Source organism: Etheostoma spectabile, chromosome 10 (genome assembly GCF_008692095.1).
Source record: "Etheostoma spectabile isolate EspeVRDwgs_2016 chromosome 10, UIUC_Espe_1.0, whole genome shotgun sequence".
NCBI classification, from domain to species: Eukaryota; Metazoa; Chordata; class Actinopteri; order Perciformes; family Percidae; genus Etheostoma; species Etheostoma spectabile.
The window spans coordinates 18770233-18786799 of NC_045742.1; the positions used below are offsets into that span (position 1 = coordinate 18770233).

The window sequence follows — 16567 nt, forward strand, 5'->3', positions numbered from 1 at the left end:
CTAAGCCCAAAAAGATTCTGCCAAAGAAAAAACCCAAAAAAGTGATTCCACCAAAGATCAATCCAAAAAAGGATACTGCACTAAAAAATACTACAAGAAAAGATCTTTCAACAAATATCAATTCAAAAAAGAAAACAAAAATTGCTCCTAAAAAGAATGCACCAGAAAAAACAACTCTCAAAAAGATGGCTACACCAAACATTACTCCCAAAAAGACTACTACACCAAACACTACTTCCAAAAAGACCACTACACCAAACATTACTTCCAAAAAGACTACTACATCAAACACTACTTCCAAAAAGACTACTACATCAAACACTACTTTCAAAAAGACTACTCCTCAAAGCACTATTCCACCAAACACTAGTCCCAAAAAGACAACTCCAGCAAAGACTACCCCCCAAAAAACTACTCCAGCAAAGACTACCCCCAAAAAGACTACTCCAGCAAAGACTACCCCCAAAAAAACTACTCCAGCAAACGCTACTCCCAAGACTACTCCAGCAAACACTACTCCCAGAAAGACTCCCCCTAAAAAGACCACTCTCAATAAGACTCCTCCGGTGAAGACTATTTCAGAGAAAAAAACCATACCCATGCCCAAAAAGGAGGCTCCCCCAAAGGCCAATCCCAAAAAGAAGATTCAGCCAAAGACAAAAGTTACAAAGCAAACGCAAACAAAGACAAATCTCCAAAAGAACCCAAAACCAGGTCTCAAAAGTGCCACAAACTCTCAAGTCAAGGTTAATCAGAATAAGGCCAAGATAAAAAAGACTAATCCAAAAAAGAAAAAAATTCGAACAGTGTCTCCATATTATACTACAGCTCCAACTCCACATACAAGTCCAGAACAACTAAGAGAATACTTTTCCTCCACTATCTCATCTAGCACTAGTGTATATGCGACAGGTGCAGGCATGCCTTTGCCTGAGTCCAGAATTAATGTTACGGACATCAATAACAGCACAGCAACTATGGATGAAACTCCACTGTGGTATCATGATGCTTCAGCCACCAGACCCAGCACCTTTGGTGATGCCATAACACCGACTGGAACCACTCATGTTGAAGAACTCAACATGCCTAGTGGAACCAGCAGCGGTGATGTCACAGTAACAGGTGGGACCATTCTCAGTGGTGATGACATCACTATGTCCTACAACGATGCTGGAATAGTTAGTGACACCATAGTGCTAGACGACAGCTTCACTGTGGTGATCCCAACCATCAACAGTGAAGATGTGACAGACCTCGCGTCCTCACCCTGGCTGGACCTTTCTGAGTACATCCCTGTGAACATCCCTGTTCCCACGACAAACTCAGACCCTGCCACAGACTCACCTTCCACCACTTTCACTCTGACAACTGAAAAAACAGCCATCTCACCACAGCAAAGACCAGAGGAAATCAGCGAGAACAACTCCATCGACGTCATATACAACAGGATCATCGGCGTAGACAACGACATCTCCCAGAACAATCTGATTCCAAAGCGTCGGGTCAACCTACGAGAGAGAACCAAGAACAAACGCATTCAGGAGCTTCTGGAGGAGAAGAGGAACTTTCTCCTCAGAATGAAGAGAGGCCACACATTATGAAAGACCAAGCCTTCTCATTTCTCTTATAGAGATGAACATTTTCTTTACAGACTTTTGTAAGCCCTGTTTAAACCCCTCTGAACTGCCATGATGCTTTATATCAGGCCTTTCCATTAAAAAAACTGTCATATTACTATCATGACAATCAGGACTGTTGCAGAGAGAGAATATTGTGGATAAATGTTAAAACAGTTGCTCTGAATAAAGAAAAGCCTTTTAGAGTACAGATTGTAGCAGATTTGAAGCAAATTACATTGCCTGTGTCAACATAATAATGAGAAACAGAAGGGATGAAAAGTGTACATCCAGTTTGCCAGTTTGGCCAGCACTTTACCTAATCCAAGCTTTTATCCCCCCCAAAACCACTTAAAATCTTGTTTGAGGATTCATCAATGATTGGTAGATAAGGTCTAACATTGTTTGTAAAATGGTATTATCCCTACTGACACTAATAGAGCAACACAATCTACCACCTAGAATCCAAATCTCCATCTTCATATTATATTACAGGACTTCATCTTATTTCCCTACAGATATATCTCTGTCCCTAATAACAGCTACTGTAGGAAAAGATGAAGATGTCTCCTTGTTAAGTGGCCAGCACTCTATACACAGTGCAAATTGGAGCTTTAGGAGGCCTGAAAGCAATATGGCAAAGCTATTCAATCAGAAAGTCCAGGTTTCCTTTTGGTATAATTAAATTGTGTAAAGGTTACACTGTTTGGATTGTGTTACCTTTTCAAAAACAAACCTCTGTCTGACTACATGGGTCTCTCATCTCTCAGGAAGTTGCATTTTTGTATTAACGGCCAGTCAAGTATGGTGCTTTTTTGCCAGTGTTGCTAAAAGGGATTTCCCTTGTGCATTTATTTATGTACCGTACAAAAAATACAAAAAATATTATATTAAAATAAACAAGCCTGTTTTTATTAACTGTATCAAAATAGAAGCTTTTAGGGCCAGTTTGTTTTCTTTTCTCTAAAAGTGTTATTAGTGTACATCTTGCAGCAACTGCAAAAGCATCTATGGATCTTTCCGTACAATATCTGTACATATGAAAAAGACCTTAATGAATATTTATTAAAGTTTAAGTGCCTGTGGTATTTTGCAACTGTCAGTGTTGTGTGATTTTTGTTCTGGGGACAATTATCCTGCAGCCTTTCTTTATGTTTTTGGCTGCAACCGGTTGTCAGAACGTGAGCCTATGAGCCCTACTGCTGCATCAGTTTCAGGTTAAGACTGCGCTGCTTCTAGTTAAACAATCTCATCAAATTGTCAATAGAATGCTGACAAGCCTTTCTCAAACTTGTGAATATTTAAATCCAGTTGCACAGTAATGCAATATCTGACCCACAGGGGGAGACATTGCACCAGTAGTCATGTTCACTGAATGGACTGTATTAGTTTGTGCTCAAACCACTGTTGTCTTTTTCATATCTTGACAGACTCAGATTGTTCAGAGCATAGCTGCCTTTGGACGGATGTTATTTTCTGATCGTTAAAATGGAGTCTAATATAGTAAACCTACTGGAGCAGCTCCAGTAGTATGCAGTGTGACTTTTCAAAACAGCTGACTTGGGTATAGTCATACGCACCCCTGGGATTCAAATTGTAGCCCAAGAAAGAACTTGCCTACATTTATTTCATGTGGAACTCTTTTTGTTCCCCACGTCAAGTGAAACCAAAAGTGAAAGTTGGTCACATTTACCCTGTTTCCACCAACGCATTTTGAGGGCCGGTTCATAGCCAGGGCCTAATCTTGAACCAGTTCTTCGAGTTTCGACAGCCAAAGAACTGACACTCGGGCAGAAAAACTGTTTCCAGAGTGGCACCAACTCTTTTCTGGTCTTGAACCAAGTCTTGCTTATGTTTGGGCTTGGGCTGGGTTTATCTTGACCAACAACACCAACAAAACTGTGGAAAACAGTGGTCGGTATAGGAGACTTCTAGGAGTATGGTCCTTTGCAAGATAAACTAGAGGGAGCCTCGAGAACAAAACCCATGTTTGAGGAGATACAATGGGAGATGGCTGCAACGGGGTACAACCGAACCGTTGAGCAGAACAATACCAAACTAAAGAAGCTAAGAAAAGAGTACAGGGACTGAGGTCTGGATACTGTTTCTCAAAAAGCAAGTTTTTTTTTTTTTTTTATTGTAATTTTTCTACACTTTGAGCGTTAAAGGAAAACCATTCGCGTCTGTATTGAGTTGCCAGATAATCCAAACCTTTGCAAATAAACCCTAACTGCATAGCTAGATATCCTTGGGGTAAGAGGGACAATGTTTTTTTCTGACTTGGGTGGACTGGCCTTTCAGCAGGATATGAGCCTCATGTTTTTATGAGTATAAATTATGAGAGAGAACTAACAAGTTCATAATAGTTCTCCTGACTCAATTTACATAACTTATCCCTTGTGGTTTGTACTTATGGCACAAGGGGTCACAAAAACAGTTCACTTGTGGAGTCCAACAGCCCACCACGTGAAGATTGTTATTGATTATGATTGTTTTTGGCAAGACTGTTTCAGAGAAGTGCAGATCCAAGTGTTTTGATTTTTTAATAATTCACAGTTGTGTTGTAATGGATTGCTTACTGTTGAAATTCTTTCATAAATCAAGATGTATTGCAATGTGATTCTATTTACTATAATTGTATTATACTGTTATGTGTTCTTGTTTTTTTGCCCATCCCTTGTGATTACATTTTTCCCAAAAAATATTTCAAAACAACTTGTTCTTGCAAAAGGCAGTTGTCTCTCATAGGGCATTCCCCTCTCTGCCCTTCAGAGGACGACTCTATTGGCCATCTATTGGCTCAGCGCCCTTTTGGCAGCAGGAAGCTCAGTGAAAAAAATCAATAACCAGGCTCTACAACCACAGCACTTCCATTTATCCATCCTACTCAAAGTGTCAAGCACTCTTCACCCACACACTGAATCTTGTATTAGCCATATAACATAAGCATTCTGCTGTATCAATCTAATTCTTATTGAACCTACAAGTGGCGTACAACAAACGGTTCAGGTCAGAGAGGAGAGGCACACCGAATAGGAGTGGAAGTGTTTAACCCTCCTTTTCCCTTTGCACATAGGAACACTCTGAAATGATCTTATCTTTTATTGTGAAAATACAATGCTATCATTGTAGGTCACTAGGATAAACTGCTGGTAGTTGCTGGAGTGCTGCCATAGCTCATGCTGGTTCACAGTCATGGTTTACGAGAGCACAATAGAGTGGAGACATTGTTAATGTAATTAGTAACACCTGTGTGTTTCCGCCTTTGGATAGTCAAAATGCCTGCTGTGAAAAGGGCTCCTTGTGTGTAAGGTTAGTGCATGAAGCCCTCCCTGGTAGTTTTTGACACTATTTTAAACAATGGGCTACAAAGGGGCGACACATTTTTTTTGTTTACTAATGTAAAAACAATTTTTAGAGAAGAGAGGAGAAAATATGATTTTTCCTGCCAGATCTTGTTCTTTCAAAATCATGTTTCAGTGAGCAGGACGTTAACAGTCTATGCAAATAAATGTTTACGTTTAAATATTCAGTCACCTATATGTCCCACAACTCAGTAAAATAAATTCAAAAGTAAATTGAAGAATTTCATAATTACTGAAACATTACATTGACTGAAGGAGGTGTATGATGACTTTTCAAAAAAATAATACGAGTGATTTTATATTTATTGCATGGCCTCAATTTGAATATAGTCCAATAATATCAAGTTGCAGTGGCTAATTGTCTTCATCATCAAAAAAACACTCAACCCATTCCTAATCTCACACACACAGCAACAAATACAAATGTCAGCATGAGGTGTTTAATGTTGTGTTTTCTGTTGTTTCTTTTAATACATTTACAGTCAGCCATTTTCCTTTTGAAATACTTCAGAATTGAAGCCTAGATGATGTTGTGCCTTGTGTTTGTCATGAATGTAGTCAGTGTGCTGCCAGAGAGTCTGTCAAGAGTATAACTGAGCAGTGTGCCGAGAGAGAAAGAGTGTGTGTGTGTGTGTGTGTGTGTGTGTGTGTGTGTGTGTGTGTGTGTGTGTGTGTGTGTGTGTGTGTGTGTGTGTGTGTGTGTGTGTGTGTGTGTGTGTGTGTGTGTGTGTGTGTGTGTTTGTGGGTCTTATGGCATATTTTAGTTCTTCATGACTATAATCCATTAGAGACCCATCAAAGGAAAGGAATCTTTTTATAGGTTGGATGCAAAGAGAACGTGACTATGACTCATCAGAGGTCACGCTGCCCCCAACAGACAGACACACACACACACACACACACAATTCCATAAGACTGAAAGACGTTTCCCCCAGGCACAGGGGCATCTTGTTGACTGAAGGGTTTGAAGCACGATGTCTTGTGTATGAATCCTGTCATGTGATCCTACACAAATAATGAATGCGTCACATCATAAATAGATTGAAATACACATCTACATTTTAGTTGTCTAACAAAACAAAAAAAACAAGTATGTCTATATTCTTTAAGTAAGATGGCTTTAACAAGTACTAACCTACTATAGAAGTGCATCATGACTGCTTATTATTATGAAATGTGTATGCAATAGTAGTTCTCTTGTTTTAAATCAGATTACTTTCATGAAAACCTCTTAACAAATGCTGTTTGTCTAATCTACAAAAAACAAAGTTTCAGTAGGTAGTCAGATATATATTTTTTAATGAACTCCTGTGAAATTAATTATTGTAATATTACTCCCCCTTTTTTTAATTACTACAGTGGTCACAGGCCTGATTCTTCTGAAATGCCACATGCCTCAACAGAATTAATGTAATGAGAGTCAGAGAAACAAGCCTCTCAGGGGAAAGGAAATCTGTTTAGTTTTGAACACTACTCAAAAACTAAGCAGAGGAAAAATACATAAACGATTGTCTCCCTCCAACCACCTGCCATCCCATTTTTATTGTCAAATGTTTCTGTTAAGTAAGACACAAATAAAGCTGCCCAATGGAAAGTCTTTATTTTTATATAACTCTTGTTACAGCTGCCCCACATCCTCAATAATGGGCTGTCCTTCAAAGTCCAGTTTACCACAAGCTGTAATGCTTATGTAAAATATCTGCTCTATTATTCATTGCCACTAAATTTGTATACACCTATTAATTAAACCAATGTGGGACAAACGTCTAAATTGACATGGACTGTAGTGGTAAAGTGTTACATATAATAATAATTAATGACATGAATGAATTGTCTAATGTTGGAGCCTCCTATAATCTCATCTATGTGTAATGCACACACGCTCAAAGCTCTCATGTTACATGCTTTACACGATCAATGTCAAACATGTTCAGCTCCACAGTATGTAGATTTCATGGCACAAAGAAGATTATTTCGGTAGATTTGCCAAAATTACAGGGGGTGACTGTGTTAATTTACAGTCAGTCATTTCTATTTTTATTCCATGTCTTGAAAAAAATGAAGACGAAACAAATCGGCATCTGTTTTTCTCCCTCTGTTTTTCTGTTTTGTTTTGTTTTACCCTCTGTCTTGTCTTCCCTTTTCTTTGTCCTCCCTCTTTCTCTCTCTCTTCCATCTTTCTCTGCCCCTGTTTTACTCTCTCCATCCATACAGTTGGCCAACGACAGTGCTTGGGCTGAGAAAATAGATGGTGTATCTATTTTTAGAACCGGGGAAGGAGGGCAAACCAAAAGTAAGCTAGGGAGGGAGGGAGGGAGGAGGGATATGAGAAGAAGATAAATCTGCATTCTACCGCTGCCTCTCATCAGAGACAGTTGGCGCTACAGAGAGGAGAAGCAGCATCACTGGCTGGAGACTCAGCATCATAGCAAGAAAAGAGAGTAAGGGAAAAGATCAACTGGACTCAACAAAGACAAAGGTGAGTGCAGAAAATCCTTATATCATTACTGAAAATGCATGAGGTTGAAAAAACACAGGGTGCCTATTCTGTGCTTCAGCACAGAGCTGCTGGTGTGGAAACATTTTTAGCTGCTGTATACCGAAGGTGTGGTCTAAATTTAGCAATGGTTACACCTTGGAAGAAACTGGGAGAGGCTGGCATTTTGGTTTGGGTTGTACAATATTTGGCATGGAGGTTGAGACAAAAATATATTATAGGCTACACTCAGGGTTGTAACAATGTGGGGTTACATAATAAAATATAAACTGACACATTATGTGGCTTCACATGACGGAAATGGCATTTCAAATAGTCATCTATTTATGTTGCCTCTTGCTGGGATTGTTTGTATTTTGGGCTGTTTACACTGCAACTCCAAAGTAAGCTAGGGAATGTTTTTTTGAAATGGGATAGAAGGGGAGAGCAAGGCTAATTACATTTGATTTGATACAGTCAGGGGCAAAAATAGATGGCTGTGTTTTGAAACACTCCAGGTTCCTAACAGTTATTTGTCTAGCAGCAAAATGATATCATTGGAAAAATACATTCATCTGACGAGGTATAACATAACGGACTCATGGAAGACAAACTGTACGCTTAGAAGAAAATTGGTTTTGTTTCTCCATTGGATACACAGCATTGTGTATGAATATGTTATTCTCAACTGTAAGTCCCCGAAATGCTGTTGAATCAAAATAATGTTTTCTTGGATAGATACCACATTGACTTGCTGTTTTCTATTAAAGCAGAACCTGGCAACCACAGCCTTTTTCTATTTTACCTTGTTAAAATCATATCATAATTTCAAATTTAGCAGTGATACTATCAGCCAATCATTTCCCACTATTATTACCACATCCAACTACTGTGTTTTAAAACCTCAAAAGATTCAGTGAATTTACTGCAAAACTGCTTGTACATTACCCTGTATGTTCCCAAAAATTTGACAAATTTTTTGGCTGAGAACCTGATGTCTTCCCTCCTTGTCTTTCTCCCAGCTATGCGACCGCGGTCCAGACTGCTGTCCAAGAGAAGACTCCTGCTGCCCACAATCAGAGAGGGCACCGAGGAGACGCTGAGGGATTTGAACGAGGCCAACACACTCCACATCGCTGGCCACGGCCAGGCTGTCTCCTCTGAAGACTACCTCCTATCCATCTGCCACCTGGCCCACCCTACCTTCCCCAACAGGGGCGCTTCCCCCGACAACATCTACACACGACAGCTGGACGCCGTGCAGCAAAGGTTGCGGCTGTCACGGCTCAGTGGGACCACATCGACCACTTTTGGATTCAGCCTCACAGAAGAGGCCCATGCCATCGATATGCAGCAGGAAGAGGAGAAAGGACTGAATGGTGAGCTGATGTTTGGTAACTTCGACCCCCTAGAGTATCTTTATGGCCACCAAAACAACCTCTCGGGAGGTGTGAGGAGAGCATTTGTTGAGGGAAGGTTTACAAGGCAACATGAGAGGGAGGGCCAGGCTTGCTCCAGAGCTTACAGCTTCCCCATTGCTTCAAGTCCAGACCTTCCACACCAATGCAAGAGCAGCTGCCCTGACTTACACAGCACTGTTTCAAACATCTCACCAAAGCACAGCTTCTCTAGGATGGAGGCCAGGAGAGGGACCCCAGCAGACAGACGAGTAGAGGCGGAGAGACAAAATCCAACCATCAGACAATCCCTTATATCCCAATGGATCTCTGACTGCAGGTCGGCATGGAGGGAGGCGCGTGTGCGTGCCTGCATGCTGCCCGCCATTGCAGAGATATAGGGCACCAACATTGTGAGAGTAAACATTCCTCAATAGTAAAAGTATCCTTATCTTTTTTTTTTAAGTGCATGAGACATTAACTTAAGGAGATATGTAGATGTGTACTGTATTATGCAGATATATTGAAAGGACACGATTAAATACACATTTTAAAACATACAAAGGCAGGTGGATATTGTTATTATTGTCCTTCTGTAAAGTTATCTCAATGTTATTATATACAGTTATGACCTACACTTGATGTATGCTGGTGGTCAATCAAAATCATAAAAATGGACAAATCTGCAAATGCTTTTTTTACCTAACAGTGTTTTTGTGACATAATCTGAATCAGTAAAAGTATTTTGATACTCTTAACCAAAATGTGTGATGTGTTTTTTTCTGTGCCACAATTTCGTGCGTGAATCCTTTGAAAAAAACAAACTCATCTCGGCTCTGCTGGTGTCAGGCACAGGGGTTTCTATGGTAACTGTCATGGGATCCTGCTCTGGTAAACACGTGCATGGAGAAACACAGGCTGAGCAAAGATGACACCGCTGAATGTAAACATGTTGCCATAGTGGTACCGCTGCATCTCACAATCAAAAGCATAACATTACCGATTCACATGAATACAATTCAATACAGTAACAGAACAGAATATCCTGAATTTTGTTTGTAATTCAGTTTTAGAAAGAAAAAACATTGGCTATGATTATTAAGAATTTTTTTCATCTGGGATAGTTTATCCAAACAATGCAATCACTGGCTGTAGTTTTGATTCTTAAACACTAGAGGGCAGGCTTAGAAAACACTTTACATACAGCCCGTCACACATTTTGTAACCTGAAATCTCCCATGCATGGACGGCCATAAAATACGCATTTTATTTAAAACTGGCACATCAGAGGTCATGGTAAAAGTCTCAATTCACCCAAAAAATATAACACAAAAAACATATACCTGTGAAATTTGTTTGTATTTAATTTGTGTTCCCACCCCAATATATTGAAGGGTAATCAAATTTTGTTTGTGCTGATTACTTTTGAAAAAAATCAACTTGTCTTTCCAGATACAATGTCCCTGCTGCATAGGCCTACACTGTGAACTGAGCTACGTTCTAAAGTCCCTTTGACAAGCATGTTCTGAGGATTATCCAGAGCTCACTGTTTGTAGAAAGTGATAATGCTAGTGCTGTTGCTGTTTCAAATATACATTTTCAATTCTATGAGCAAACACATTTTGGTTAATTTTATACAAAAGTAGAAAATCATTAAAAAGTCATCAAAAGCTAGACATAGAATACACTTAAGAGCAACAAAGAAGATACAAGTTGTTCCATTCCATCAAGGTAGAGGATGAAAAAGTCGCTGAACTGAACTCTCTGCTGTTGATTATTGTAATAAACAACTCTGAATCATTTGGTTTGCACTTTTGAAGCAAAAGTAGTTAAAGTTTAGAGAGGTCAAGCTGAGACTCTTTTTTACCAGAAAAAATACATTGTCTGTTTATTTAAAGAGCTTATGGATCATTCTGGTGTATTCACAACTTGGTTATTTATTTTAAAGATTTTGAAAAAGCTTTTCTATCTGTGATGACCATGTTGTAATCATCTAATTAATTGCAAAGATTTGGTAATGCTGAAGGGATGTTGCATGGGTCGCAGATAAGCATGCAGGTTTAAACCCTGGGTAAGACTTTCTTGCTGTTTCAAATTTGGCCAACCTACTTGGCGTAGTAGTTTCCAAACAAAGTTATCATCTGCAAAGAGGGGTTAATACCAACATTTTGGGAGCTCACTTTTGGTTTGACCATCAAATTGACAAGTCAGTATGGCTGCATTGTTGGATTGCTTACTACCTGTCTGATTGTATGAACATTTGGGACAATGTTGCTGTGTTCTCTATTGTATCAAGACTATCTGTTCATGGAGCTACATATTCCAAGGTTACCTTGTAGCCAAACATTTTTTGGGTGAGTACAATGTTTATATTTGTCATTACCAATTGCATTCATGGCCCAATCTAGCTAACATGGTTTAGGATTGGGGAACATTGAGACATGGACCAAAACTAGAAGAAACGTCGGAATCCAGGAGAGAAACTTTCATGCTGATGGTTCCATTCAAAGAAAACCACCTTCATGGTCACAGGAGAACAGTTTCTTATAGAGGTTGGGAGCCTCGACATGCAAGTCTAACCAACTTGACAGTTAGTAAAGACAGATGGTGCCATTAGAGTATGTAATCTGCATGAAAAAAAAACATTTTTACACATTAAATTTAAAGGTGCTCTAAGCGATGATGGGTGAGGTTACTTCTTATTGACGTTAGAAGTATGTTCAAACAAAATGAGACTAGCTTGCCCCTCCCTCCTCCTCAACCTGTCCCTTGTTTTTTTTTGCACATTTGTAGCCCCTGGGCTGTCTACAGTGGCTGCATTGTTTTAATTGTGTGTTCTGGGGACAGGCAGCTCATGGATAGTGAGGAGATGTTTGCTGTATGTGACAACAAATGTTGTAGCTTAAAACATGCATGACATCGCTTAGCACACCTTCAATGAGTTGAATTTAATATTACAAATCTGTTTTTCTGCAGGCTGCTTCAGACCAACTAAAGCAACTGTCTTTGCCATGGATGACTCGTCCTATGGCATTGTTATTGTTTTAGCTTGGCCTTTGAGGTATAAAAAACAACTACTTTACATGTATTTGTAAAACATCATTCTTTCTCTAATCTTAATGTATATGAACACAATTTGAAATTTATAATATAGGACCTTTAACAAATTAGCAAAGGTCTTGACCATGCTGTGGAGGAAATCAACCACAGTTAGGAACTTCACAAAGGAACATTCCTCAAAATATCATATTAAAACTAAAGTTGTGTTTGACCCCCACCATCAAATCAACATAAAAACCCTTTGGACAACAGCCTGAGGCAATGGGTCACAATGCAGAGTTGTTGATGTATGATGAAACTCCATGAGTCTAGAAAAGAGTCTAGTTCATCTCTGTACATACAATTTGAGGATCTGAGTATTTTTTCTACCACAGATTTTGTTTTCAATCCAGCATGACATTTTTCTACATTTCACTTTGTAGTTTCTCTTTTTTGCTTATCGTAGATATCACTGTTTGAATAAAATGAGAAGTGCAACTAAACCAGGTTGTGTACCCAAAGTTTGCAGAGGAGGAGACTCTGCTGACATTGTTAGTTCCTCTCGGTTTGTTTCTACACAGGGTCACACTTTGTGGTATTGACGTTGGTGAAGAGCTGCACTGTTTCACAAAAAGGAAACACAAATTGTTAAAGATAGGTATGGTTGGTAATCCCATTGCATACCCAAACCCACATTCACTCTCTACACAGCCAATAGCAACAACTGCAAAACAAACATACATGTACTGCTACTAAAAGCTGGACCGCAGAGTCACACCTCTATTGTTCTTGTGCCAGTTAGAGAAAATCTACTGATGTAAGCTGGTGCACTCTCCAGTCCCCAATAAGTAAAACCCATGAAATATTAACTGAAAGGAAGTATGAAATATTCAAGCTTGCTAAGTGCAGTCTGTCTGTCAGAATGAAATCTTCTGAGTTCATCAGAAGTAGCAGCAGTATACTGTCCCCCTGCAAAGCACCACATGAAATAAATCCACCAATAAGACAACCAGAGAAGGTCCTGATATGACTTTAAAAAAATGTAAACGCTCACATTTCTTGTTTTGGAATAAGATTTTTTTTGCATCGAAAGCTCTCTTATGTGACATTGGTTTTAAAGAAGTGACACTTGCTGACCACCTGACCACTGTTCTTGAGTCTATGACATACTGTATGTAGAAACAGATGAAAGTCCCTTTCACTGCTCTTTATTGTCAGGGGCAACCCCTGTGTCTTAAATTAGCTCGACCGATTTCTATAGAATTCAACACACTCAGTCTCTAATTCCAGGGTTAAAAAATGTAGCTTGGTGCAACATTAAGTAAAAATACATATTACAATCAACCAATTTCACATTCATATTCAAAGAAAGTAGTCAGGGTTAACACTTCATATGTGATAAAATGTGATGTTTTCAGTAATGCAGATTTGGTTTTACTTGACCAGGTTTTGAGATATCAATGGTATAGCATTATATAGTCACCATCCGTTGCCTTTGTGGTCCTTTATCATTCTCTAAACGTTGTCAATATAAAAGCTATAGTACATTACAGGAAAGCAGGATTTTCAGTATAAATTGAGTCTTTTTACTGTACCATCTTTGTGGTCGAAATATAAAAGAAAAGAGAAGGATATGAAAAATAGAGAAGGAAAAAAGTTGGTATGTGATGTCACTTTGTAGAAAAAGTGAAAGAGGATATAACTGAAAGTAGACTATGAATTCTGCTGAAACCAAGCATTTCCTTTAAACTGCATGACTTTAGGAGATCATAGCATACCAGATATACCAGATCTATCTGACAGTGGAGGTGAAGCTATGTAGCCTTTCATCATTACATTGTTTTTAAGTTGTGTACTAAATTATTCCAAATGTTTCCAACAAAGTTCAAACCAATAGAAATTGGATTTTATTCTCAGACATGGAGTGTATCACCTGATTGCCTGTCAATGTTGTCACATAAACTGGTTGCTTCTGGCAAGACACGGTAAACACCTGATAATAAGTCAAAGTAACTGACACAGTAATACAGCATTTTAACACTAATTGTATGCAATTTTGCATTACGGTAATCAAGTAGAGATAGGAATAAAGGTGCTCTAAACGATATCACGTGTTGTTTAATTTACATTTCTTGTCACACACAGCAAACATCTCCTCACTATCTGCCAAACATAACAAGCAGAGTACCAGCCAATAACCAACAAGGAGGATTTGGGGTTGGAGGGTTAGTGCATAGGGTTGACATAGATATAGTCCATGTCCCCGACAATCAACTTCTGGGATTCCTCCAGTGCCGCTGGAAATTTGGCAGATTATGTCTCTCTTTTTGGCCGGATGTCCATTTCTTTGTGTGGATTTGTGAGGACCATGGTTAATTGCCCCTCAGATTTCTGCATGGTAAATTGAGACAGCTAACCAGACTATCTGTCCAACCTGAGTTTTCTGTTGCTGTTCTTTTTTACAACTCGCCCGATCAAACAAGGGAGTGAGAGTTATTTGTTTGACATAGCATTTTATTTGCGTCGGGCAATCGGGAAACCCTAAGTGTTGAACCCTGTAGTAGTCTATATGTCTCAGTTGACAAATCCTGAAGGTCCCTGACCTTAGAGGACCTCAGGCGTCCTCTAAGGTCCCTCTCTGAGGGAGTGTCTTCTAGACACAATTAATTACTATTACTATTACTTACATGTATCGGATTGAGGTCACCAAGGCTGGATGCAGATTCTGAGAATTCAGGTTCAATAACCCACCAACACCATGTGTCCCTCAACTTTGTCGGGGCGGCTCATAGCAGCTTAGTCTCATTGGCTGTAATGCTCTGCACCCACTCACACACACGCACACGCACACACACACACACACACACACACACACACACACGCACACACACTGGCATCCACATGAAACAAACCCTCTTTGACTCTGGCTAATCTCTCAAGCTGCATTTAATACAGCTTTTTTCGATTTTTTGCAAGCACTGGTATCATCTTGACCAAAGAAGAAACCAACAATGTCCAGCTTCAGGAAAGTCCTTCTGCTCCTGGCTGTCATAGCCTACATCTCTAAAGCCCAACAAGGTTGGTTTGTTGACAGACACTGAGAAAAAAAACATTTAATTTTTGATACATTTCCATACGTTTTGGTAGCTTTTAGAAGAAATTAAATAACTTTATTCCTCCCTTTTTACATAGTACAAGAACCAAGGCAGTGTCTGTGTCAACGTGTAAGTAATGGAATCGGCTCAAAGAGGGACATAAAGGACATCCAGATCTACCCAGCAGACACCTTCTGTGACAAAGTGGAGATTGTGTCAGATGAATCATCTTTAATTAAGAAATTAAAAAATGATGATTGGTGTTTGCATTTTTTGGGCTAATGGGCTTGTATCTTCCTCAGCAAACCTGAAACACTTGAGACACCTGAGACACTTAGAATGGCATTTTTTCGGGCCTCAGTGAAAATTATAATGAACTTCTGCTAAAGCAAAAATAACCTTTACCTTTAAGGCATGTCTAGTCATCAGTCTAACACCAAGAATCATTTCTGGATCTGTTTATCCACCGTAGTTGGTGAAGAGAATCCTTTCACCTGAGCTCACCTCTACTGTTTATTTCAACAGTGTCACCATCAAAAGCGGCCTTCGCTACTGCCTGAACCCCAAGCTGAAGGCAGTGCAAAAACTCACGGCTTCCATCATGTGAGTATATTTATAATAATGATGATAATTATTAAAATAATAGCTTTATTAATATAAGTGATCTATGTTAATTTAAACATAAATGGCAGACAATGAACAAACAATGAATTCAATGAAAAGCCAGTCTAAGGGCCTTGTCCTCTTAAGAAACTCTTGAAAATCTGTTCTTTTTGGTCTAAACGTCATACCCAAATTAAAAGTGGTACAGCTCCCAAATACATGCCATGTTGGATGTGCCTGATATCATTGTAAAGTGAATACTTCCAAGTTTCTGGCACAAGTGTCATGGTGATTCTAGGCTTTACTGACACAGAGTTACAGAGGCTAGAATGGAGTTTTTTTTAATTTACGTCCAAGTCATGCATCTCTAAAATTATTTTAATACCCTGCTGTAAACACATCTGGTGAGATACAGACAACACACTACCATAGCCACATGTCTCCGCTTACAACCGACAAAAATTCAGAAGCCAAAAGGCTCAAAAATTGATTTTATATGAATTTTCTTATCCAGATATGTATGTTAGTTTTTCTTATTTCCTTTTGAAAAGTGCAAAGAAAAAAGCCCAAAAATTGCAAAATACAGAGGTTTATCCTGTAAAATTCTAACACAAAGGAGGAAGTTGACGGATATCCAGCCAAAATGAAGGACATCCGGAACTGTCCCAGAAACCAAATGTTGTCAATATACTCTAGACTAGTCGATTCACACCTGGGGAACCCAAGCAGAGAAGCCCCTATCAACCGATTTTTCTACTTACAGATATGAATAAAAGCCTCATCTTCAGAATACACTGACCACTCAACTATTATTTAAATATTTCAGTAAATCTCCCTATTTGATAGAAAAAACAGTAATGAGGGATATGAGGCTTTCTTCACGTGGTTGTAATTTTTATAATTTGTGTTCTTCTTCTTTTAATGTCATTTCTAGGAAAACAAAAACCTCCACTACAACCAGACCAACTGAGATCAC

General features: G+C 39.1%; 3 protein-coding genes across 5 annotated transcripts in view; all 3 read left to right on the forward strand.

The window, feature by feature from the left end:
- The window catches only part of LOC116697403 (A disintegrin and metalloproteinase with thrombospondin motifs 2), a 105604-nt gene extending 102892 nt beyond the window's left edge, over positions 1-2712 (forward strand). For 2 of the 3 annotated variants that reach the window (XM_032528752.1, XM_032528753.1), the window contains one exon: positions 1-2712. This exon is cut by the window's left edge and continues 494 nt beyond it. In XM_032528752.1, the coding sequence (XP_032384643.1) occupies positions 1-1601 (1601 nt within the window). In that variant the 3' untranslated portion in view covers positions 1602-2712. The other variant, XM_032528754.1, reaches the window with a different exon arrangement.
- A 4595-nt stretch (positions 2713-7307) lies between these two features.
- On the forward strand, positions 7308-9609 carry si:dkeyp-72g9.4 (uncharacterized). The gene is made up of 2 exons (XM_032528801.1): positions 7308-7460; positions 8480-9609. Exon 2 carries the CDS (start codon positions 8482-8484, stop codon positions 9253-9255), a length of 774 nt encoding a protein of 257 aa, XP_032384692.1. The 5' UTR covers positions 7308-7460; positions 8480-8481; the 3' UTR covers positions 9256-9609.
- Positions 9610-14818: 5209 nt separating this feature from the next.
- Positions 14819-16565, forward strand: LOC116697350 (alveolar macrophage chemotactic factor 2; the record flags this gene model as incomplete). Its single annotated transcript, XM_032528658.1, has 4 exons — positions 14819-14971; positions 15086-15203; positions 15514-15591; positions 16526-16565. Coding segments are annotated over exons 1-4 (303 nt in total), but the record flags the coding sequence as incomplete, so codon positions are not given.
- Between the last annotated feature and the right edge of the window lie 2 nt (positions 16566-16567).